This window comes from Cydia splendana, chromosome 11, assembly GCF_910591565.1.
Source record: "Cydia splendana chromosome 11, ilCydSple1.2, whole genome shotgun sequence".
Classification (NCBI taxonomy): domain Eukaryota; kingdom Metazoa; phylum Arthropoda; class Insecta; order Lepidoptera; family Tortricidae; genus Cydia; species Cydia splendana.
In genome coordinates, this window is record NC_085970.1 from 13,325,439 (window position 1) to 13,349,872 (window position 24,434).

Below are 24,434 nucleotides of genomic sequence, written 5' to 3' on the forward strand. Positions count from 1 at the left end.
CTCGCGTTTCACCATAAACTGTATAGAGTAGATTCATAAATCATAAACATCAATTTAATTTTCGACGCGATTAAATAAAAAATGTGAAAATTCAAGATTCAAGAAGACAATGTTGACTGCGGATTTATGTTAAATCTGTAGATATAGGGTATGTGTAATATGTCGCTGTATTGCCCGAAACAATCAGATTAACGCTCTTCGTAGATTTAGAAACAAGAAATACTAGCTAATTGGAGTACCTAGTTTTTAAATCCGCTGGTATTTTAGTTTCCACGTATTTCATAATTCCTTTGTCATGTGTCGCTGAAAATGCGAATGAATACAAGCAACGAGCATGAGCAAGGAGTCAATTACTTTTGACCCATTTAAATTATGTATACTTTTTGTATAAGCATTGTTAAATTTATACAAATAAACGATACAAACAAGACAATGCTTTCTTTTACGTTGTATAAGTGTTGAAAAGATTTGGACCGGTCACAGTCACGTACATTCGAACAATGTTCTCGCGATCAAAACAAGTGTGCAATGAATTTTACAACATGTTATTACGTACACATTTATTTGCGTTTGAATACATAAGTACTTTGTTATGAATTATGACAAATTGCGTGTTATAGTGTTCTGCAATCTAAATTCTCGTTTTACCGTTAGACTGTTTTGATTTGACGACCGTTTCGTATTAAGCTTTAGTAAAATGTAGCCAGATCATTAACTTTTGTATTGTCCACAAAGACGTTTTCAGGAACGTTTTGGACCCATTTCACTTGTAGGAGTTGTAGGTCTTGTTAACAGAACTACATTAGTAGTAACTAGAATCGCTCTGGTCTGATTTCCCGGCTGTAATCCCACGTCGACGGGTAATAATCCGATTGCACCCCGGCCTTGGCGTCAGCTGTCCGATCCGATGTGTCGATAGCTCTGCCAATTCTAACGAATTGCACTTTTAATTGGACATGACTGGTCCGGGTGAACTTGTTCAGAAACTAGGGCATTAGAGCAGGACATTGGTGGGTAGTTTAAATTTCTTTGTTTGCTTCCAACATTTTTACAAACTATTTTCGGGTTTTGTTTACCCATATCTCCATTGACATTTTGCTAATGTCGGAGTAAGGTAAGAAGTACTTTTTGACAGTATAAATTGACCCTTATATATGTGACACTAAGGCTATCAGTCAAACGGTAGGTCTTAGTTTAGTAAATATAAGGATCTATTCATAACTGTCAAAATTTACTTTTTAGCTTACACCGACTATAGGACGTCAGTCATCCGTAAACACAGCTGGTGCAGCCTAGTTAAAACGTCGGATAAGGTAAAAATAATGACATTATATCGCGTTAGAACAACACGCGAGAATTTCAAGTGTTCTATTGTAGCATAATTCTATAAGTAAATTTGCTAATGCTTTTTAATGCTTATTATTTACATGCGATCAAAAAGCGAACGTCCATTGTTCATTTCATTTTACATGTTTTTAGAGTAATAAATATTTAGGATTGAGATTCAGCACATTTGTTGATAGGTAATTTCGCTTTGCAATGTTGGGGCATGCAAAACAGTGTTTCAGAATCAGAATCATCGCATTTAATCGTTCGTTTATTCGTTTCAGGAAGGCGCAAGGTGAGTTTCGGACTTGGAGCTTTTTTCATTATTCGATTTTTCTTAAAGCACGGTCATAACATTGAGAAGGCTACATTTAGTGATCAGAAACTATAAAATAACAATGTTATTAGCAGTGATCGTTAATTTTCCAGCAATTTTGGTGCAGCATTGTTGGTTAAAAGCATCTGTATTAACCAATCCTCTCCCTAGAAAAAAAATGAAGAAAATCCTTTATTTTTACTATGCTGCACCAAAATTGCTGGAAAATTAACGATCACTGGTTATTAGTATATCAAATTTACACCAAAGGTCTTTATCTCATGTAAGACAATATTATTAAGCTCTTTAGCTACCGTATTATATCACGTAATGAATAGAAATGTATACACGTGCCTCGCGAGTCTAGCGACTACACGAGTCGACGCGTCAATACTGAAGAAAAGTAACAACCGCCATAATAAGCAGGTTGTTTTGTAAAAATACTAGGTAAGTCCTATTCGTCTTCATTATTAAGCAGCGTTTTATATGCCTATTTGACGACCGGTCTGGCCTAGTGGGTAGTGACCCTGCCTATGAAGCCGATGGTCCCGGGTTCGAATCCTGGTAAGGGCATTTATTTGTATGATGATACAGATATTTGTTCCCGAGTCATGGTTGTTTTCTATGTATTTAAGTATTTATATATTATATACAGTGGAACCTGGATAATTGCAATCTCAAGGGACAGGCCATTTTTTGTCAATTAACCAGGTATTTCATTTAAGCAGGTAAGGCAGGCAATTAACGAGGTTCAAAAAATCGTTGTGTCAATTATAGAGGTTTTCATTAATAGAGCGTTCTGACAAATTTCTTTTATGGAGGTGCAAATAACCATTGAAAGTAGATTTACACGCTTACGTTCTGGGTTTCTGGTCTATATATAGCTTCTATACTTGCACTTTTACACTACATTAATAACTACTTTATTTTCTTATTAATCATTTGGGTTTAAAAAATTCCCTTGAATTGTAGAAGAAAGTTTTATTGGAATGTAAAAAGCATATACCCAATAAATAAATTGAATTCTGGATGAAGATATAAATAAAATGATCATTGCTATTAAAATATTGTTTTTGCTGTCTACAACTACATTATTTCAATTACAGAGGTAATAAGTAAGACTCGTTTCAATAATAGAGGTAAAAAGGAGAGCAAAAATAACGGATTTTTTAGCACAGTGTCAATTATAGAGGTCTTAGTTGCGACGTGGTCAATTACAGAGGCAAAATTACGAAAAGCCCTAAAATCTAAATTGCAATTATAGAGGTTCCAAAATTTCAATTATAGAGGCCCTTTGGTCTCAAGGGACCGGGACCGGGCTTTTGGTTGCAATTATTGAGGTTTTCCATTTATCCAGGTGCCAATTAACCAGGTTTCACTGTATATCGTTGTCTGAGTACCCACAACACAAGCCTTCTTGAGCTTACTGTGGGGCTTAGTCAATTTGTGTAAATGTCCTATAATATTTATTATTATTTTTCTGTATTTATTTTTCTTCATAAGTTAGGTTCTTTATAACATGAATATAAAAGTAAAATACAAAAACACATAAAAAACAATAAAAAATACATATAAACACATTATAAAAAACCTAGCCTAGGGTGCCGCCATAGATGTAAGTAAATTGAGGTAGATATGGTAATGGTACCAGGCGCACGATCGTGAGCCATTAAATATAGGTTCCGGAACCTATAGTTAGTTAGTTGTATAGGTGACGCCAACCTGTCAAGTTGTCAAAATCGTTGGATCAAATTTTAGTTTTGTCAACTATGAACGTCACACGTCTACATAAATAAAAGGTCATTGGGTGCCGCCAGCAGCGGGGCAGGGCCCAAGCTACCGGTGGTCAGGGCCGCAGAGAGAGGAACCGGCGGACTATTATTATTTATTATTGGGTTAATATTATCGTTCGTTATATGCGGGTTAGAATTAGAATATAATAGATAAAATATTGAAAACAAAAAATATTTGGGTATGTAGGCACAATGAAAGCATACCTATGTTTGGATTTGAGGTAGACATAAAGGGTCAGCCACATTAGGCTACCTGCCCTTATGGGAAAACGATGAAAACACTAATTAACACAGACCCTCTAGGGCGGCGGTCGGCAACCTGCGGCCCGCGGGCCGCATGCGGCTCATGAAACTGTCACTTGCGGCCTGCGAGCCTCTCTGGCTATGTAATATTGAGAAACGACAATGTCTGATAAAGTCATAAATATTAACAAAGTGCGGCCCGCGTCACCTTACTCATCGTTAACTACGCTACTAAAACTACGAAAAAAAAGGTTGCCGACCGCTGCTCTAGGGAGTCTACAAGAACTGGAAAGTTAATATCTGAATCCAAAAGTAAAGTTTAATCGATATGTAGCAAGCTTTTCGTAAATATTTGCAAATGCTTTATATATATGATAGATGATAGGTGACCTAGGTTAGCACAAGGACAAGAATAGACGCGTTCGAAATGTGGTGCTGGCGCAAAATGTTGGGCATCTCATGGACAGCGCATCGCACCAACGTGTCTATTCTGAACGAGCTCAACATAAAAACCCGTCTATCTACTATCTGTCTCAGGAGAATCCTCGGCTTCTTTGGGCACTTGGCCCGGCGGGAACCCGACAGTCTAGAGAAGTTGATGATCGGTGGCCAGGTTGAGGGCAGAAGAGGCAAAGGCAGAATACCCACACGCTGGTTTGATGCCATTGAGGCAGTCACACGCGTCAAGTTCCAGGGCTCTATGCGGAAGGCAGAAGATCGGCCAGGTTGGAGAGCAATCCAAGAAAACGCAACTTATGGCGGTCACGACCCTCAATCATGAGGTTACGACGAAGAAGAGAGACCTAGGTTACAGTTCTAACCCTAAAAGGTCACCAAAAAACGTTCCAAGGGAATTTGCTTGACGCTTCCAAGTTCCAGCAATGAACTAAAGAAAACAACGATTCATTTGTCGACGCCGTCAGCAGCAGAGGCTACAGCTAAGATAAGACAAAAGCCAATCAAAAATTATAATGTACCATCGGGCTGACAGATGCAACTATGTAAAAGTTACGTGATCATTTCTATAGAATATTTAAGCTTCGTTTGGCAAGGTCATCCGACCATCTAGCGAATTTGTACGAAGCTTTTATTAGTAAAGAATCAGAGAAGAACCACGGTAAGTATACTAACCCTGGAGGGAGCCTGGAAAAGCGACGCGGTGGCGTCCGGCTCGGCGGCGTGCGCCTGCGACATCTGGTGCGCGCGCGCCTGCCGCTCTCGCTCCCGGTCGCGCTCGCGGTCGCGGCCCGGCCACGCGGGCGCGCCCGCGCCGCCCCCGCCGCGGTCCCGGTCTCGGTCCCACTTGTCGTACCTGCAACAAACATGGTCTAACGTTAGTCGTGGAAACAAAGACACACAACCCATTAGTAAGATAAGAGATCCAATTCCACAAGATGGATATGTATTAGTAGCTGCCATACATGCTACTTAAGCTCTCTTAAGTGAAGTGCGAACGGCCTATATTCAGTCCAGGTTTAGGTACTTTCAGATACCTAAGTAGAACTATTTTATGCCAAATAATTCTCAGGTAGGTTGACGTCGCAGAAGCAGTTCGAATTTTGCTCGCTTTGCTGTACTCTTAAATTTTTCTTCATTAGCTTTTCTATGGGCTCTCTTTATTTTTAAAACGTGTTATAATGTATAATTTAGCTGAATGCCGACGTAAAACGATGTATTTTTCCAGGAAACTTCGTAAAAGAAAATTTCTCCGTAAGTTATCTGTATACAAATACGTAAATAAAGGAGCGTGTCACGGCAACCATAACATTATACGTCTTTGAAAAGAAGTAATACAGGGAAATATTAAAGGAACATAATAAAAGGTATGATTAAATTTAATAAAAGTGATACATAAACATAACGCACGTTATCTATTGCATTACGGTTGGTTAAACAACAAAACAACGGCCGGTGCCGCGCGGCATTCACAAAGCGATCGTTCGCTCGTTAGAAACATCCATCGGTTCATATGTTCCACGGATTACTGCCTTCGTATGCCATAAAACGCAATGTACAAACGGTGCAGTTAGTGCAGTCGGTGCAGCCGGTCTGTTATTACGGGCCGTTTAAAACGTCATAATAATGGAAAGTCTTTTATGAAAGGCGGGTACTTAAATGGGTGTTACCAAGTATTAACTGTCGGTTCTCTTTTCTTAACTTCTTTATCGCTGGGCTGCAGATAACGAAGCAACTTTGCCGTTATAAGATAGACACTATAGTGTTCATAGTAATCCCTAGTGAATATTGGTTTTATTTCAAACTAAACCAATTAGTATTTTTGTATATATTTAGGAGATATTTCAAATCACTTTCGGATGTCATTTCGGTAATACCGAAAATGGACGGAATTATGAGTGAATTTCGGGATTATCCGACATTCACAAGTGCTTCGAAATTACCCAGGATGTATTTAAAGAAACTTACTTATTTTTCAATAAGTCACCCGTGTCTGCAGAAGCCGACCGAGACCGAGAACCGAGTATTCAGATAATTTAAACATGCATGGAATGTAAGTACCTACTGTATAGAAGCTTATATTCTTTTGACTCTAGTAAGATGTTGTTTGATGGGAATTTAGCGAAATTTAGATTTCATTGCATTAACAATAAAACAGTGTTCATCGCGCAACAAGCTATAAAATATGTACATACAGCTGGTTTAATAAAATAACAATACCACTTTTCACTTTGTCATGTTTATCAAAGCAGTAATATGCCTATCTATCTACATGGCCATCTGATTATTATCCTCTCGAGATTACTCATTATCAGTGTCCATATTTAACTTGGCAAGGGCCTACTATCGGTATATAAATAAAGTAAGTTTCCTCTATTTTTTCATAATCAGAAAGTGATATAGAAATTGCAACACCAACCACTCAACCTACAAGTTGCGTTTCATTGTGCTAGATGTTCTTATCAAAATTCTATCTGTCCACGACAATGGATTGTCAAAAAGCACTTTGCAATCTTATTTTACAATTAAGCAGTAATGCAATATTTGGAGAAAAAACCGGCCAAGTGCGAGTCGGACTCGCGCACGAAGGGTTCCGTACCATTACGCAAAATCGGCAAATAAATCACGTTTGTTGTATGGGAGCCCCACTTAAATATTTATTATATTCTGTTTTAGTATTTGTTGTCATAAGTGGCAACAGAAATACAACATCTGTGAAAATTTCAACCGCCTAGCTATCACGGTTCATGAGATACAGCCTGGCAGACATACAGACGGACAGCGGAGTCTTAGCAATAGGGTCCCGTTTTTACCCTTTGGGTACGGAACCCTAACAAAAACTACGCATATGTTTGGCAGCACCACACAATGAAAATCAAAAATCAAGTATTTATTTTGTACGCTCATATTGTGTACAAGTCTTACGGTTATCTTCTAAGCACGGCTATCTTTTGCATAATCAGTATGTACATATACCAACCTCACTTATTAATTCTACATTCATACAAAATGAATAATAATCCGAACAAAAACATAGTAGTCGATACAAGTCTAAAAATCCGAAAGGTCGTAATGCATAGAAGTTACCACAACATATACGTCTTGTGTATTTCCGCGATAGGTTAGCACATATGAATATCATTCCGATGGGTTATCGAGACTCGTTCCGGAACGCCAAGGACGATAGTAAGGCGAAAACAAGTCGGTCAATAGGTGTAACTAGTTTATACATAATACGCTAGTTAATATAACCTTACGATTACTTATTAAAACTCGTCACTTGATTAATATTGTCAATGGAAAAAGAACTTTATTATATAAAATTCCCTTTTTAATAAACGTCATGGAGACGGAGAGAAGTTGATGTGATGCTAACTGCGACTGGTTTATTTCATGCGAAGACTGCACGAAGTTTCACCGAGGTAGGTGCGAATGTTCTCAAACTAAGTTGTACGTTGGAAATGAGGCTTGGAAGTAATAGCCATTTGGATTTATTTTATGAATGTGCTGTATGTCTGAGTTACCTAATTCAAACACATTATTGTATTGGTACTGCGTGAAACATATACAATAAGTACATTTATAGGAGAGCCTATTGTATTTAATACGTCCATTTTATTTTACGTAAACTAACCTTTATGAATGTTTTTTGTGTATCAAAATATCTCTTTATTTTTATAACAAACTGTTAAAATTGCATTGTTTAGTTGCTGAGTGGAGACCATTTCGGCTTCACATCTCTATTTCCACTGTTTTGTTTATCTTTGTCTTGTACTTATATATAGATGTGTTATTTGTATTGATGTGTTGTCTGAATAAATGATTTCTATTCTTCTATTCTATTCTAAAAATAATTTGGAACAGAATTAAGTATCGTATCACACGAAAAAAGTAATTTCGTTTCTAAATTGGCAGTTTTCTCACCTGCGAATAGTTGACATGTCTTTAACCATCGTCTGGCAGAATAATGAACCAGCTGTTGTCTTAACGAGCGCGATAATTACAAAAAAACATGGTTTACTGACATCGACCACACTTTCACTGCCGCAAGACGTCGGATTTATGATTATTAATTACCACTCAGTCGTAATATCCACTAAGTCGTAAATAACTCGGGAACGCCTTTTAACTATGTTACGAGCATATGAGCTGGAACGGAGTTTGGGGAAAACTTTATTAACTTCGACGAATTTCATTAAGACACATGCTTAAAACTGTTATACGCTCGGTCGGCTTGTGTTGTTTTATAACTTTAGATATTCAGTATAGTCTCCTCAGACTTCCATTCGCCTCTCTCGCAATGGTCGCGATAAGTATAGTAAATGCCAACAGGTTAAGGATTCCAGGTGTTATATAACCACCTTATAAACATTTTATTAAATGCTATTTGACAGTTCTGCTTGGGACGGCATCTTTTGTCGCCATATTTAAGCTAACGTATAACCATACGTTAGACCCGCACCCCGCACTGGCCGCTTTAGGTTTTAAGAGCCCATCAACGTGCACACTAGCGCCACAGCTAAATAATCATAATTATTTAAATTTAACGAAATATATTGAAAAAAGGGGGCCGCTACGTACTGTATTGTGTATTTAAGTACCTTTTTAATACATCAAACTGGATTGTATGTTGCTGGTTGCCGTTTTTGTTTTGAGTTCCTAGATCGACGAAACCAGCAACATAAAAACTAGTTTGATGTATGCAAAAGGTACTTAAATACACAATACAGTACGTAGCGGCCCTCTTTTTTCAATATATTTCGTTAAATTTAAATAATCACGATTATTTAGCTGTGGCACTAGTGTGGACGTTGATGGGCTCTTAATAATATGTACCAAATTCATTATAAACTGTAATAGATGTCATACCTACGCAGCCACCCGGCCACCGGATTAGGGCGTTCGATTCCGGCCTCGGCCAGCGGAAGGCTTGGTCGCTTTTTTTAGTTCTTGTCTATAGGAAAGAGATTTTCGGTTTCAGATTGTAAAATAAGTGTTGTTTTTAAATACATCATAATATATTCGTACGTATTTAAGGATACAGTTAGTTTTTTTTAAGCACGTGTTCTGAGTTAGTGTAACGTAACGCCAACATTATGGCGCGGTAAGGAACAATGATGTCATCATAGTTTATGTTGAACATCTGTAACTCATAGCAGGACGCGATAAAATACATATTGCGTATTGTTGCTTGTTCTACTGACCTACATTAAGGACTCTCTTCGACTTGTTTTAATGGCACAGTGACACTATATTGACATTGTTAGACATAGCGATGCCACAGGAAAACTATAAATTATTACATTGCACAAAATAATCTTTAAAAGCTAAATTACCTCTTCAATATGTCATTAATACGCTCATAAGCCATCAAAAATGTCGTCATCTCATGCCAAATAAATACAGGAAGTGAAAACATTCGACATGGTACATTACTTCAGTTTACTACGTAATTGACTTTTGCAAACTATTCATTTTTATTATAACTTTCACTGTGTAAATAACACGCGAATTTATTTGGTAGACTCCGTGTTGCTTAAAAGTGAGTAAGTAAGAATTTAAGACTTTTATAGTTTAATTATTTACCAATACACAATTACAGTAAAAAACATACAAATTTCAACAATTTCTCAATAAATCCAGCTTTTTAAATTCGTTTGTACTTTGTGTAATTTTCCAAGTTCCTTTTACCTAATAATACCTACGTTCGTTCTTTATTGTTTCCAAATAGGACAGTAGACTAAACAAGTACAAACAGTTCGTACATACATCGAAATCACCGAATCAGTTTATTACAAATTTTATATCTAACACTAATTATTAATTTACAACCCACTCGAAACTCGTTTGACAATGACTTGTTGAAAAATACTGTATAAAATTACATTGGAGATGGATTGAATAGCAGTCGGCTCCTATACCAGGACAAGAATGAATGCTGGACCAACCGACCACCCAGATAGCTTTAGATTGCAGCTTAAACTTTAACCATATACTAGGCTCATATTGTTAACTTTAGAAGACAAATGTTTTCAGCTAATAGGTACCTACATAATGGGGGAAAATCATGTATATACATACATACAATATATCTACAGTGGTACTACTAAACGAAACTAATAACTAGAAATCTAAAATAGGCCCTTGAGGCATTGTAGCAATGATGCTGGCGGCATTTCCTCACTGTATCGCAATGCTAATACGTTGTGCGAGGATCCTACATAATTAGTTACAAATACAAATAAATATTTTCTTTTCTTGGTACGATTTATAGAACTGGTACTAAATAACCGACTTTCTCACGGTCCTGAAGGGTCTCACGATTATTTTCCGGGATGGTCAAACATGGTCATTTACATTAGGTATAACTACTATTTAAAACATCCCTAGAAGACGGCATGACATGTGCAACGGTGCCGAAATATTGGGAACTTAAGGACTGTATCGTTTATTATGGGTAAAACTTTACTTAGCCGTTTTTTCTGGTATTATATTTTTGTTAAAAAATTACACATAGTAATACAAAATAATACACACGTCAACAGTTAGACCAGGTTTTATCTGTACCCATAATAAACGATACAGTCCTTAGAAAAACAAATTACCCGTTTTTATTAGTCGGCAGTTATAATTTTCCAGCATTTTTGAAGGGCAATTTTATTTTCTTTTTCACTGGGTAGCTTCTGCCCCCGACTTTGTCTGCGGGGGATTATGTTGATGATCGATAAAAACTTTCCCGGGCCTCAAACTACTTGCATACCAAATGTATTCTAAAATTTCTAAATAGGTTCAGCAATTTAAGCGTGAAGAGGTAACTCTGCATTAACAGACAGAGTTACCTTCGCATTTATAATAAAATATTAGTAGGGATTACCCAATCGAAACAAGATTTAACAGTAAAGATCAGTACCGTATAAACTCCTAACAAACATCACTTTCATCCGTTAATAAGACACATACGATTTGCCCGCAGACAGGTTACCTTGGCGGAAGGTCGGAGTAATGATCAAAAAGCCGGTTTTTGGATAATTCTTAACTTGTTAAGTCGGAATGTAAATGTACGACATTATTCTCAATGCGATTTATCATATATGTATGTGTAAAATAATTATAATTTAGGCTTCGAAAAGAGCTGCGAGGTAGAAAGAAGATAACGTTTTCACTTATCAAATAATTTGAGGCAGAAGTTTACTGTTTAAAGATTCTTAATTATACAGACTACATAGAAAATTGCACAAATGGTGTGTTAAGGGGTTAATGTATTAATTGTGTAATCTGTTCTATCTGCCAACTCGATTAGCTCAGGCCGATTTTTACTAAGCCAACTTCATGTATGTTCTCGCTAGTTCGAAACTTATTTCAATTCGCAAAAGTTCGCTTAGTAAAAATCTCATGGAAAATACGAGAAATCGGTCGAAATTATTATACTGAATGTATAACGAACTACACTTTAGCACATTATTCAGAGACAAGGATAAAGTAAAGTACCTACTGGTCTGGGTATTGACACGTATTAACATACACAAATAAACACTCCATGTAGACTCACAAACATACAGGATACAATTTAGATCGTTTTAATGTGAATTATATTGTAGCGTCAGGTTCAGTATTATACATTAATGTAAAACAATAAACAATGTGAAATCGGATTAGTTAGAATAAAATAAAATAGAGAGCGTTTATTCGTGACAAAAAAATAAAATAATATAACAAGTAACACAACAACATAATGGTCACGAAATGGTCCCGACTCAGTTATGATGACATTCAAGTATTTCTACTAATATGTATCAACTTACTGTGTCCTTATTAAACCCATTAGGTATAATTATTGTTAGCGGCAGTGACTCACATATCTACTTTCTTTGTTCCTTCCAACACCATTATAATTGCAAATGCGATGTACTTTGCAAGTGAACCTTTTACATAACCGAACTCTGCAATGAATCTACTTAGGAACTTTTTAATATAAACTAATGCACGTACCCATCCCTATTTAGGAATCTAATTAATGAAGTAACTACTTTGGAAAGTTTCTAAACACGATTCACCACTTATTGGCAAAACTAAAGAATGCCGCACAGAATATATTCGTTCAATGTATGGAAATAAGATCGTAAATGTTGTGTATGAGTATAACCCATCGAACACTGAGAGAAAAATCATCACCAGGAATTAAAAAACAGTTCTGTACTGGGGGAAAAAATGAAGTTTAGTAATAATTATGGAAGTTTCACTATTTCTGTAAAGTTTATTTATTTCTACAAACAGCTCAGTAATCCTAAATCTAATTTCAACAAACTGATAATAGAAATTGCAAGAACTAATAGAAATTGCAAAAGTCAATTTGTTCCTATTAGTTGACTCTCCTTGTCCCCGGATTAAGTTTTTTTTTGTAATTCTAAGTGTGTTTTTGTTATACTTTTCTCTCAAGTGAATTTTCGTTTATGAATAGTTAAGAACAACGATAAATTGGAAGGTTCAATTAAAAGTTATTCTTGGGTCAACAAAGGTCTAATATAACTTTCAGTACATTACGTCATTTTCATGGAATCAATATTTAAATTTGTCTACCCAAATAGTAAACCAAATTGAATTTTCATGTTTTATCAATTAACGGACTACGGATTTACAAGAGGAAATTGGTAGTTGCGCGGCTATTTGTTTTCTGCTATGCTGAGAATATACTTTATGTTTGATTCCGATTTTTTTATATATGTCACCGTAAAATTGTAAACACTCGTCAGTTTATAATATCGCTAGTTAAATTATAAACTGACGGTAGGGAGATTACAATCTAACCTAACCTAACCTACGTTAGATTATAAACTAACGGGTTCACAATCTTACGGTGTCATATAGACTTTAATTTAAGGTTGGTTCAATATCGGAAATTATTAATAAAGAGCATGTTGATCGAAGGTACAAGTAACCCAAAAAAACACTAGTAACAAACAGTAAGTTTTATCGTCTAGCCGCCCAGAGGCCTATAAAAAGGTCTCCAGTTCCATTCTAATTTGAATCTTTATTTTGACAAATCAAAATTGCATTTCTATTGGCAAGTTTTGATATCTGGGCGGCTAGAGGATAATACATATATTATTATCAACAGCAAGAGCATAGGACCAATAGCAGAGCGTTTTCCAAAAAAAGTGTACATTTCATTCATGTCTTCAAAATATTGACTTCTTGGGCTCATTTTACTCAGAATCATAAGTACATTCACGCCTCATACATAAAAAAATGTGTCCCAAAATTTTGTATGAAATGTTTTTTTCTCAGTGCGTCACGTTCATACAAATAAAAAAAAATCATACAAGAATATGACGATCTGGAAAGGAAACCTTAGGACACATTTTTTCATGTATGAGGCGTGAATGTACAAATGATTCTGAGTAGAATGAGCCCAAGAAGTCAATATTTTGAAGACATGAATGAAATGTACACTTGTTTTGGAAAACGCTCAGCAGCGCCTTGCGCTACACCACGCGCGTTTTATGAGCGTACCTATTTATCCACTAAAAGTTCTTAGGGTGTTTTATGGCTACTAAAGACAGCCGAAATTTCCAGGTCACATGGATGAAATTTGTGCGCTGAACCATAAAAAGTTCTAGAAAAACTAAATCAGTGCGCTGAAAAATATAATGGCATGAAAAGCTACATTAACTATACATTTTATACGAATAATAAAGTTTATTAGCCTCAATCATAAAACTAGTACTGTACTGCCTATTCTGTGCCATAAATTTGTGTTTTGTACAATAAAGAGTTTATACATACATACATACATACATACTAGTATATAACTGTGATGATTAGGTCCTAATTCAGGAAACGACCTATTGGTATTGTTAACGAATGATTCTAACATTCATCCTTGACAACTGCTTATATCCAATGATATATATGATTTTATATCTATAGATAGGATACTCATACATAAGAAGTAAAAAAAATCCTCCCATATTTATTTCATTACCTACGAATGAATCGGTTTTTGTTGGTTAATTTTCGCATAAGTACCATTCATCTTTGTAACACTACTTAGTTGTTGAATACAAGCTTGTATCTTTGTCTTGTTTTGGAACGCCTTTTGGGTTGGTATCTGGAGTTATATGTAATAAGTTTATTGCTTATATCCAGCCAGTAATCATAAGGATATCAAACTTCAAATTACCTTAAGATTCAGGCATTCTATGACGCTCGCCTATGATCATTACCAACACATGGAGGCACCACTGCGCAATCAATAAACTGATTTACGGTAAACATGTGGCGCCGGGAGTTGTCTCAATGGTCGAATAGCATTGCAACTGAGTACAGACGATACCCTTACATCTTTTTCATCACAGAGCATATGAGTGGTATAATCGCTCAATCGTCATGTGTTTGTCGTTTTCCTTCCTGTTAGGAAGTACGGTGTGTCCTCGCAAATTTTCCTTCGCCTTACTCCGGCCTTCTGGCGGGTTGTATGCAAATTGATGATGAGGAAAACTTATGATATGCATGTTAATTTCTTGCAAGCATTTGACAGAGTGGGCTCTGTCTTTAGTTTAAACGGGACTTTGGAACATCGACTAAATTAAAAGAGAACAGACTTCCACAGATTCTACTTGTAATAATCTAGAGACAGACATATTCGAACAATGAGATATATAATTTTGACACTGATATATCCGATCCGTATATCGTTTCAATATCTAGTATTTGACGTGTCTCATTGTTCGAATACGGCTGAGAGAACATGCATTAATGCGATAAAGGTCAATTTAAAAAAATCTTCTTATGGTGACTTCTTGCTAAAATAATACGATTAGATCTTTAATAATAAATAATTTTCAATTCTCAATTTTATTTTCTACCGTTTTGTTTTCCTCTTTCAGTACTTTTAAGCTGTTTTAAAGGCCATTAATGAAATAAAATATGCACACAGCCGAAAAAGTGGCGAGCTGGTGTCGAAAAGTTTCCGATAAGGAGTTATTCCAATCGCTCACCACGTGCAAGCGAGATTGGGGCTAGTCGCACAAACCTGTGGAAATGAGACCGAGGTTCTTAATATCGGGGGCATATTAGTAGCGTTGGTTCTTCCGTCCGAATCGCTTCAGACTAGTATACGATTCTAATACCGATCCAAGGTGGATGAAACTCGGCCCTACCTACTTAATTAAGGCCTACTCCGACAAAACGTTCGCTTCCCACCGACTAGCTCAAATAAATTCTAATACTTATTCAATTATTCAACAGGGTGCAATCGGTGTCGGGATTTATATTTAATTTTATTGTCCGTTAATGTTGTTTAGTTGCTAATGTAGTAAAGGAATGGCTTTTCTTTATCGACATCGAGTTGCAAGTAAACAAATATATTCATAAATAAATTAATCGAATATTGACTGTAGTTAAAATTAATTAATTCCCACCATGCATTCATAATAAAGTACTAGAAAATTATTAGAAAATCGTACACAACTGTAATTATAGGGGAAAATTTATGTTTATTAAATAAAACTACAAAGAGTAGTTAATTTAATATTACATACGAGTGTCATCAGTCATCATTATTCTTATCGTTAATCTGTGTATGCAGTTAATATCTCTATGCATTGTTACGTTCTGGGACAGTATGTTTTACTGTTACACTATGTCGTCCCGTCCGGTTATTACGGACGCCGGGTATGGCTGTTAGTTATGGCACTTATGGCACGGTGTTCTAAACGTTGCCGTTGGCGTTGTGCGGCTTTGGAAATATTCTGAGCGAATTAACTAATTGCTATTTAATTATGACGTCCGTAAGACGAATTACATATTCATTTTAGTTACTATATTGCTACAACAATATAGTTATTGTTTTACATTTTTTACTGATATTTTATTCCAACGGGCTATTATAAATCTTCAATAGCCCTAGTCTACAAAGAGTAGTTAATTTAACGTTACAGACTAGTGTCATAATTACTCTTATTCTTAATCTGTGCTTGTAATATAACACTTTAAACTCTCGCGTGTTCTACACATATTTAATTACACAAACGGGTCTACCGCGATATAATTTCATTGTTTTTACCTTAGATTCCGACTTTTCAGCTGAGTTGCACCAGCTGTGGTCACGGAAAGACCGTTGGTAGACCCGTTTGTGTAATTAAATATCTGTGCTTGTAGTTATATCTCTATGCATTATGTTCTGCGACAGTAAGTTTCAGTGTTACACTTTGTCGTCCGGTTATTACGGACGCCAGTTACAGCAGTTAATTATTGTACCGCGGCACTAAACGCTGCCGTTGGCGTTGTGAATATTATGTTTTGTATTTTGTTCTACTGGTACCATCACGCTCCGCGATTGTTGCGCCATTTAGGGTCCTAACTAAATTGGTTGTTAAATACTACCGCTATAGAATTTCCAATGTAGCAAGAACCCTAAATGTCATAACAATCCCGTGTGGTGACTGTACTAAATAGCGAACATGATGGACGCAAAATTTGCGTTCATGTTCCGACATATCTGATAGTCACTGTACAAAAAAGTTGAATAGCTTTTTGGCACACCCTACAACCTGGTTTGGTGAATTTAATTTGCGACTTGAGACTGCGCGTAGGCAAAACAATATTGCGACATTTTATTACTTCAGATTAGTTCAACAATATTTACTATCAGCGTGACCTGCGAGGTTAGCTGATAACGAATTCGTTTTAAACACAGTTTTTTACGGTTAAATAGAAACTATAAAGAGCGTTTTCGTTCAGTTTAGTAGTTTGGGATATTGTTTTTCCACCTCATATTTAGACTAAAGCCTGACCAGGAATATTATGATTATTGTCAAGCGGCGCTGTTATTCTCATGTTCCAGTGAAATTACGCAACATGGCGCGTGATCATATATTCCTGGACAAGCTTTAAAAAAGAAAAAAGTTCAGCTTGTATATATTTTTTTAAGGAAGTACATATGTACATTGAAGTCTCTTGACAAATCTCGGCTGCGAGTATGTATATGCCACAGTCGGAGCGTTCACTGAAGGAAATTCCTCAAATTTTCGAGAGATATACGATATTAGTACAATAAGCTACGGTAACAATACATTTAAGTAGGAAGGTTAGTTCAGGGCGCTTCTAATACAGCTTATTGGATTACCGTGAGCCACGGCTTGCTAGTCATTGAGCAGCTCTACTATAGAGACGTCACTTTTATAGTTTGTTAACGTCTTACATGAAACACAGCTTGTAATTTCTTCTGGATTAAGTTGGCAAACTAAAAAAATGATTCTGATGAATTTCAATACAGATAATAAAGTAAATATACCTATATCTAGCGATTAATTATAATTTCTTGATATATCTTCTAATAGCGTTTTATAATGAGTCTACGTATTTTCATGAGCTTTTCCAAAGTTGTTGATAAGGTCATACTGAGCCACTTTTACTATGGGACCAACCCCAAGATCGCAAAAAAATATTTGGCTCTCTCATAGAAAACATCAACTACATCTGGCCAGCCTAAATGTAAGACAATGTAAACAGCCAATTACTTTTTAGTGATTTCGGGGTTGGTCCCATAGTAAAAGTTGCTCGGTATGGCCTAATATTCACATCGAAAATATTGCCTAGAGTAAAAAAACATGTATTTAAAAAAATACCGAATCCAATATTTCCACAATTAAAACGAACAGTAGCGCCACTGAACCGTTACAATGGGACGTTCTAAATTGCTTAGTTACTACGCAGAAGATTCTGAATGAAATGATAAAGTTTAGGATTCGAAAATGACAATTGAAAATTCTGAAGGCGTCGCCAGTCGACTAAGTTCCACTTGTAAATATTATCTATTGATAACAGGGTCTATATAGACTGGACGACCAAATTGTATTACCAAATTGGTGTAGTTATGTCGCTAGTAATTGAACAAGGGGTATCAATGTCAAACAATATCACTAATTACCTATTATAAGCACTTTGCTTGTGAGTTAATTATTGCTTTGATTGTATACTTGCGTAAATATTCCTAGTGTTTAGTTAAACACGAAGTTTACTTTTAGGAATAGATGATGTTTTTGTTTGTATTTACGTGTACAGTTCTAGTGGTAAGAGCGTGCCACTTTCAATCCGGAGGTCGCGGGTTCAAACCCCGGCTCGTACCAATGAGTTTTTCGGAACTTATGTACGAAATATCATTTGATATTTACTAGTCGCTTATCGGTGAAGGAAAACATCATGCGAAACCGGACTAATCCCAATAAGGCCTAGTTTACCCTCTGGGTTGGGAGGTCAGTTGACAGTCGCTTTCGTGTGCTACTAGTACCTAAGCGAATTCTTGGGATTAGGTTGGTAGGCGGACCCCAGGGTCCCATGAGCCGTGGCAAAATGCCGGGATAACGCGAGGAAGATGATGATTTACGTGTACAGTGATGCACAGTAACTTACGATTATAACGCAATCTGACAAGCGCTGTTGTACCTAGATACTCATTTAAAACATATAAAAGACCATATCTTACCCAACAGTGCCGTTCAGGGCGGAGACCAAGCCGGGCCGCTCATAGCACATATGCATACCAGCAATCTCGTCGGCAACGTCTTGTCAAACACAACAACACAAAAACACTGCGCACTTCACTCAAACAATATTCAAATTAGTTACAGAGTTTCAATCAACTCCGCGAACGAACATTTTCGACGAGGATAAAGTTTTATCAATCGTCAATATTCGCAATTAACAAGTACCTACTGTGGAACAAACAGATGAGTTAAAGGACTTAGAGGCATAATGTTACTCGTGTCACGTTCCGCTCGATCGATGCAACTAACGAATTAGCATTCATGCCCGATGACAAAGGAAAACAAAACAAAGTCACCAAGTGGACGTACAATCATGAGCTATTTGCATAGGTTAAAGTAGCAAACATTCAAGTAATAGGATAAACCAAATTAATAAAAACTTTTCCTCGACTTTATCCCAAGTACTCATAAACAGAATCGAGTTATAAGTTCGCTTAGAAGGAAAATATTGGAGCACCGGGGCTTCGCTAGCGGCGTGACGTCACAAGGATAAAGCAAAAGGCAAATTGTCGTCATTGCTCTTCAAAGACATTAATCGAGTTCGGGATTAATTGAATAGATACACGTGGAAATGTTAAAATATCTTTAACCTTTGCAAGTTGAGACGTCGGATTCCAGAAATGTTTTAATAACGGCAGCCAGATTTGACCGCATAAAGGCGTTTTATAAAACGAGGAGAATAAAGTGTAATCTTAATTCAAGAAGTGATTACTTGGGAAATTTCCGGACGGCCCGATGATTAATTGCGAGACTGGGCCGCGGATACATTTTGCCTTATTTAGCACCGAACCGAGTAAATAGGATGTGGCGGCTTTTTTCTTAGGGTCATGAGGAGCCATTACTCGGATGTTTTCCTCTGTGATTGATCGGTGTTGCGTCTAACCATCGCCCACACTGTTTAAGTCTGGTGGATTTAATGTTGTTGTTATTAATACCATATTCATTACAGTTAATTATTCTATAGGACAAGACATGATGTTTTTAAACCTCAACCGTTGGCAATACTCAGAATTTTTAGTACAATAAACACGAATTAGAAGCCTAACTGACTGATTTGTTCTTTGATAATTTTGTGGGCGCATTTTTAGGGTTCCGTACCCAAAGCGTAAAACGGGACCCTATTACTAAGACTCCGCTGTCCGTCCGTCCGTCCGTCCGTCCGTCCGTCTGTCTGTCACCAGGCTGTATCTCACGAACCGTGATAGCTAGACAGTTGAAATTTTCACAGATGGTGTATTTCTATTGCCGCTATAACAACAAATACTAAAAACAGAATAAAATAAAGATATACGTGGGGCTCCCATACAACGAACGTGATTTTTGACCAAAGTTAAGCAACGTCGGGCGGGGTCAGTACTTGGATGGGTGACCGTTTTTTTTTGCTGTTTTTGTATTATGGTACGGAACCCTTCGTGCGCGAGTCCGACTCGGTTTTTATAAAGACTCGAGGGAGCGGACAAAAAAGCTCTACCCCATAGTCCCCATACGATCACCCTTACCGTATGAATGCGGGTACAATATCTTCGTCAATAATTTCTGTCAAGGTTAACAATCAAATTCGGTTATCGTAAACCGTGTATTTTTCTTTATGAGCTAAATTATTTACGTTCCACGTCTCAAAAACATTAACCTAGATTTAAGCGGAGGTCGAACTGTAAGTACTTTGTCGTTTACTCAAAGGCGGCCACATCTAGTTTTCACCTAAGCTAAACTCCTCAGTAGTCTTTACAAAAAACATTCGCAAGTGCTTTAATACTTTTCTTTATCCACGTAAGTGTATGATTAAAAACGTCAGCTGAGATGTGGGGATAAGGTGGGCCGGGACCCTTTTCGGCAGCACAATGGGGTCGATATAGGGGTAAACAGTGGAGTAATGTAGATATTAGGGCTCACAATTTGTGAAATCCTCGGCTTTTACAAGTCAATTGAAGGTAACCCTTAAGACGGGCCGTGGGAATATAATCGTAACCCGAAGACGAAAAGACCGCGAGGGCCACTCGATGGACCACTCGATGGAAGTGAACGTAATCTTATGTTTAATTAGCTTAATTGGGTGAATTTCTTCGGATATCACCTACAACAGTTTTCTTAAATAATGTAATTGAATTTCTTGCGGTACTGCTGAATTTGTGCATACAAAATTGCAGACCTCCAACACAAAGAATTTTAATCATAAACACACGAGGAATCCCTACAAAGTTGAAATGCAAAAATTCCCAGACAGTGAAATGGGTAATAGGAAAATACAACGGCGTTGTGTGGAAATGAGAAGAATTAAAAGCAATTATCGTATTCCACTAATTGTTATAGTTTTTGTTTGTGTAAAAAATAACCAATTGGGCAATGATTCGTCGTTTTCGACGCTAATCTGTTATTTGGGTATAAAAACGAAAGAGTTCGTCCCTATTTAAAGGAATGGCGTTTGTTACTTCAAAGCCAGGTAGGCGCTCAGGTAATTTGCGTTGTCCTCCATATTAACTTTATCTTCGGAAGTATCATTAGATTAATTAGTTTCTGTAATTAGCTAACCAATAATACGAATGGGTTTAATAAAACTTTTAGTTTATTTATTAAGTGTACATTTAAGACGGAACATTATTCTCATTTGCGACTGATAAAAATAACTGCGGACGTTTAATTGGTCTCACTCGTGCCTTAATTTAATGTTTTCATTTTATCTACGTTACAGAGCCCCAGTGTCCGAATCATAAATCGTCATTTTATTAACCCCGAGTGTCAACAGGCGAGTTTTTATGCGTAACATCGTAACGAATTGTAAATTACAGTCGATAGCATCATGAAATAATTCCCAGTTCCAGCGATCGAGTGCGTCACGGGTGAGTCAACATCATGGACATAACATCCGTCGAAGTGGGCGATTCTTACAAAAAGCCGCGAAGGCGACCGCGTCCAATTCCGATCCTACAATCCAACACTGCAATCCAAGTGATCACTGACAGTTCACGCCACAGATTTCACTGTGACGGGGCGCCGGCACATACAAGAGCGCGCATTGGCAACACGTGCGCATCCCGCGGGGGGGTGCAAGGCGCATCACGTCCGAAAACCCGCCAAAACGTTCCCCGCGCACCCTTGAGAGCTTGGTGAAGCAGGCATGCGCTGACGGTGTGGCACGACTGCACGGCAGGCGAGGACGCGCGCGACTGCCGCGAGGCGGGGCGGGAGCGTCGAACGCACTACGCTCGCAGGTTATCGTCACTCGACTACACAGATAATGATGTCAAAAGTGGATCGGACTAATGTTCTCTATTATGTTGTAAACGTTCCCAATACTCGATGTTGCACCGTCAGTCAGCCTCCCAGTACGCCGCTGTAACTCATCTCCCGAATTGTCCAGATATGCTCAATCATCTTCAGAGCCGAAGAAAGCTTTGTTATGATAATGATCGATTCAATTATGTTTATTTCCTCTCAATTAAGTATAAGGACAATCTTCTCATGGCAGTTCTTTTAAATAACATTTAAAATGTAATTGACACGGATTAGTTTTTCTTCAGTGGTTATTATTACAGCGGATATATACGGTTGTTAGATAAGCGTAGACTGTAACCGTCTAATATTTTTTATTTATGAATTTTATGAGGATCAGTGACCCGCCGATGTATTTCGACCGATCATAAATACCTACAAGAAATGGCAAATCTAATCCATGCAATTGTGTACTAAAAAGAATTTAGAAGCGGACGAAGAGCGGCCGCCCGCAAAACACCAGCCGTAATTTTTATTGTTCCTCGCCTTTTTCCGGCCAAAAACAAATATCATGCTTATAACCACGCCCCATGGTTGTAAATCGTTTACCTTTACAATAAACTCGCACACTCCATAAAGTCAAATCGAATATTGTTGTCTTTTCGCGCTCGGAGCTATCAATCGAATGTGCACCGTATCGTGATAACATTGAGTCGTTAGCGGATCGCTCGCGTTAATACGAATGTCACTTATACTAAGATACGAGGTATTATTTAGAGACTAAGCGGTGTGTGAAAAGGGGCTTAAAGACTGGGAGGTTAAGGTTGTTTTTGTTTTGTAGAGCGAGTAGCGGAGAATTTCCATTTAGCAAGGCGTAATAAATGCACAGTGGTGGTATATTTTGGTTGTATTAAGAAGCGAGTTTCGTTTGATGGATACAGTTCGTTGAGGTTTTTGCGGTAGATTTCGTGAGAGCCGTAACGTTTACAGACTTTAGGAGGATTGGCGTATGTATTTTTGCTTATTAATTCTTATAAGTTGCACACAAACGCGTAGGTTTGCGCACATGTGTAAAGGAGCTAGTTTTTAACATGGCAAGTGAACTACGTGATAGGTTATGGATAGATTACACAATCCACAGTTTGCGTGTATTTTATAAATTCATTACATCCTGTAATCATGATATGCATGATATCCTTTATTACCGACATACAACACCTAGTACTAGTGGCTCTGTGAGCTGTAGACCTCGCGAGCAGAGCTTGAAATAACATGGTGCTAAGAGCTTTAAATACACCGTGTTTTTTTTTATTTCCGTTAATTTCAAGGGTGCATTCCTGAGCTTAAATCAAGTAACTTTCTCAAAGACACCGATGTTCTAATTAAGTCCATTTCGGAGATAATCCATAATTTATTTTTTTACTATAAGGCCTCTACAAGCGTGTACACTTGCCTTAGGGCCGGCTTACATATTGATTAGTGTTTAGAATGAGTTCATACATTTGCTACTAAACTTAAGTACAATCTCGGTCGATTGATGTACGAAATGACATTGATATGTCACAGATTTCAATTGTTTGGTTGAGTTAAATGTGATGCCCGTGTTACAACAACGCTATATGCTACATTTAATTACTTTTTAAACAAAAAAAAACAAAAAAGAAAACAAAAAAAAAAATTTTTTTTGAAAATTAACTATGCCATTTCGTTCTTATAAACGTACTTAACTATACCCCAAAGTTAACGGAATTCAATAAAAACACGGTGTATAGTAAATTAAAGAAAAACAATACGAAATTTATGTGTAAAAAAATACAAAAAGTTATAAATATCCCAGCATACAATTACTGGGGATCGAACCCAGACCCTGTGTGCAAACAGAAAAAGCGAACGTTTACAAACTGAGCCAAATAGTTCTTAGATGGGTTGACGAAATTTAGCTACTCCTTCTCAAATTAAAATTAGTTAAAATTAAATATCTAAATACCGCCTAAACCAGCGATAATTTTTTTCTGCATTTTTTGCTATTAACTCTGTAAACATGTCTCAAAAAGAAAAAAGTCTTATGATATCGATACGACTATTTGTTTAGGCGCCAGGTATCACGACTCCGCCATTTTTAAAAATTTCCAAAAACAGAATTGACAAAAAAATTTTATTTAGTCATAAAATTCGGTCACAAAATTTCACGAGAATCGGTTAAGAATTGCGACCTGTAGAGGAGAACATCCGGACATACGAAAGCAAAATGCCCGAGTCAAAACGTAGACCTTCGCTTCGCTTCGGTCAATAAGATCCACTCGCAATTGCATAATTAAAACAGAAATACCTATGCGAATGCTATTTTTGTACCGAAATTTATTTTAAATAGTGCAGATACCATTTTGCAGCTTTTCAGAGACATAAAGCGGCAAGTATTAAGTTGTTCTACTAAGCCTTAGTAAATTTTGGTCCCTTAGTAACTAAGGGACCAAAATGGATGTCATAATTACATAACAAGAGATAATAATTACGCGTATCCTCGTCATTATGTATGTAAACACA

The 24,434-nt window shown here is 37.0% G+C and overlaps 1 protein-coding gene and 1 long non-coding RNA gene across 4 annotated transcripts in view; one reads left to right on the forward strand and one right to left on the reverse strand.

Moving 5' to 3' along the window:
- LOC134794976 (uncharacterized) overlaps window positions 1-24,434 on the forward strand; it is a 746,430-nt gene that overhangs the window by 317,677 nt on the left and 404,319 nt on the right. The window lies entirely within an intron of this gene.
- The window catches only part of LOC134794884 (AF4/FMR2 family member lilli), a 321,915-nt gene that overhangs the window by 128,470 nt on the left and 169,011 nt on the right, over window positions 1-24,434 (reverse strand). For 2 of the 3 annotated variants that reach the window (XM_063766714.1, XM_063766713.1), the window contains exons 1-2: window positions 18,620-18,750; window positions 4,810-4,990 (exon numbers count right to left, since the gene is read on the reverse strand). In XM_063766714.1, coding sequence (XP_063622784.1) covers window positions 4,810-4,990; window positions 18,620-18,675 — 237 coding nt within the window. In that variant the 5' untranslated portion in view covers window positions 18,676-18,750. Of the gene's footprint in view, window positions 1-4,809; window positions 4,991-18,619; window positions 18,751-24,434 lie in introns of those variants that run through there. The other variant, XM_063766715.1, reaches the window with a different exon arrangement.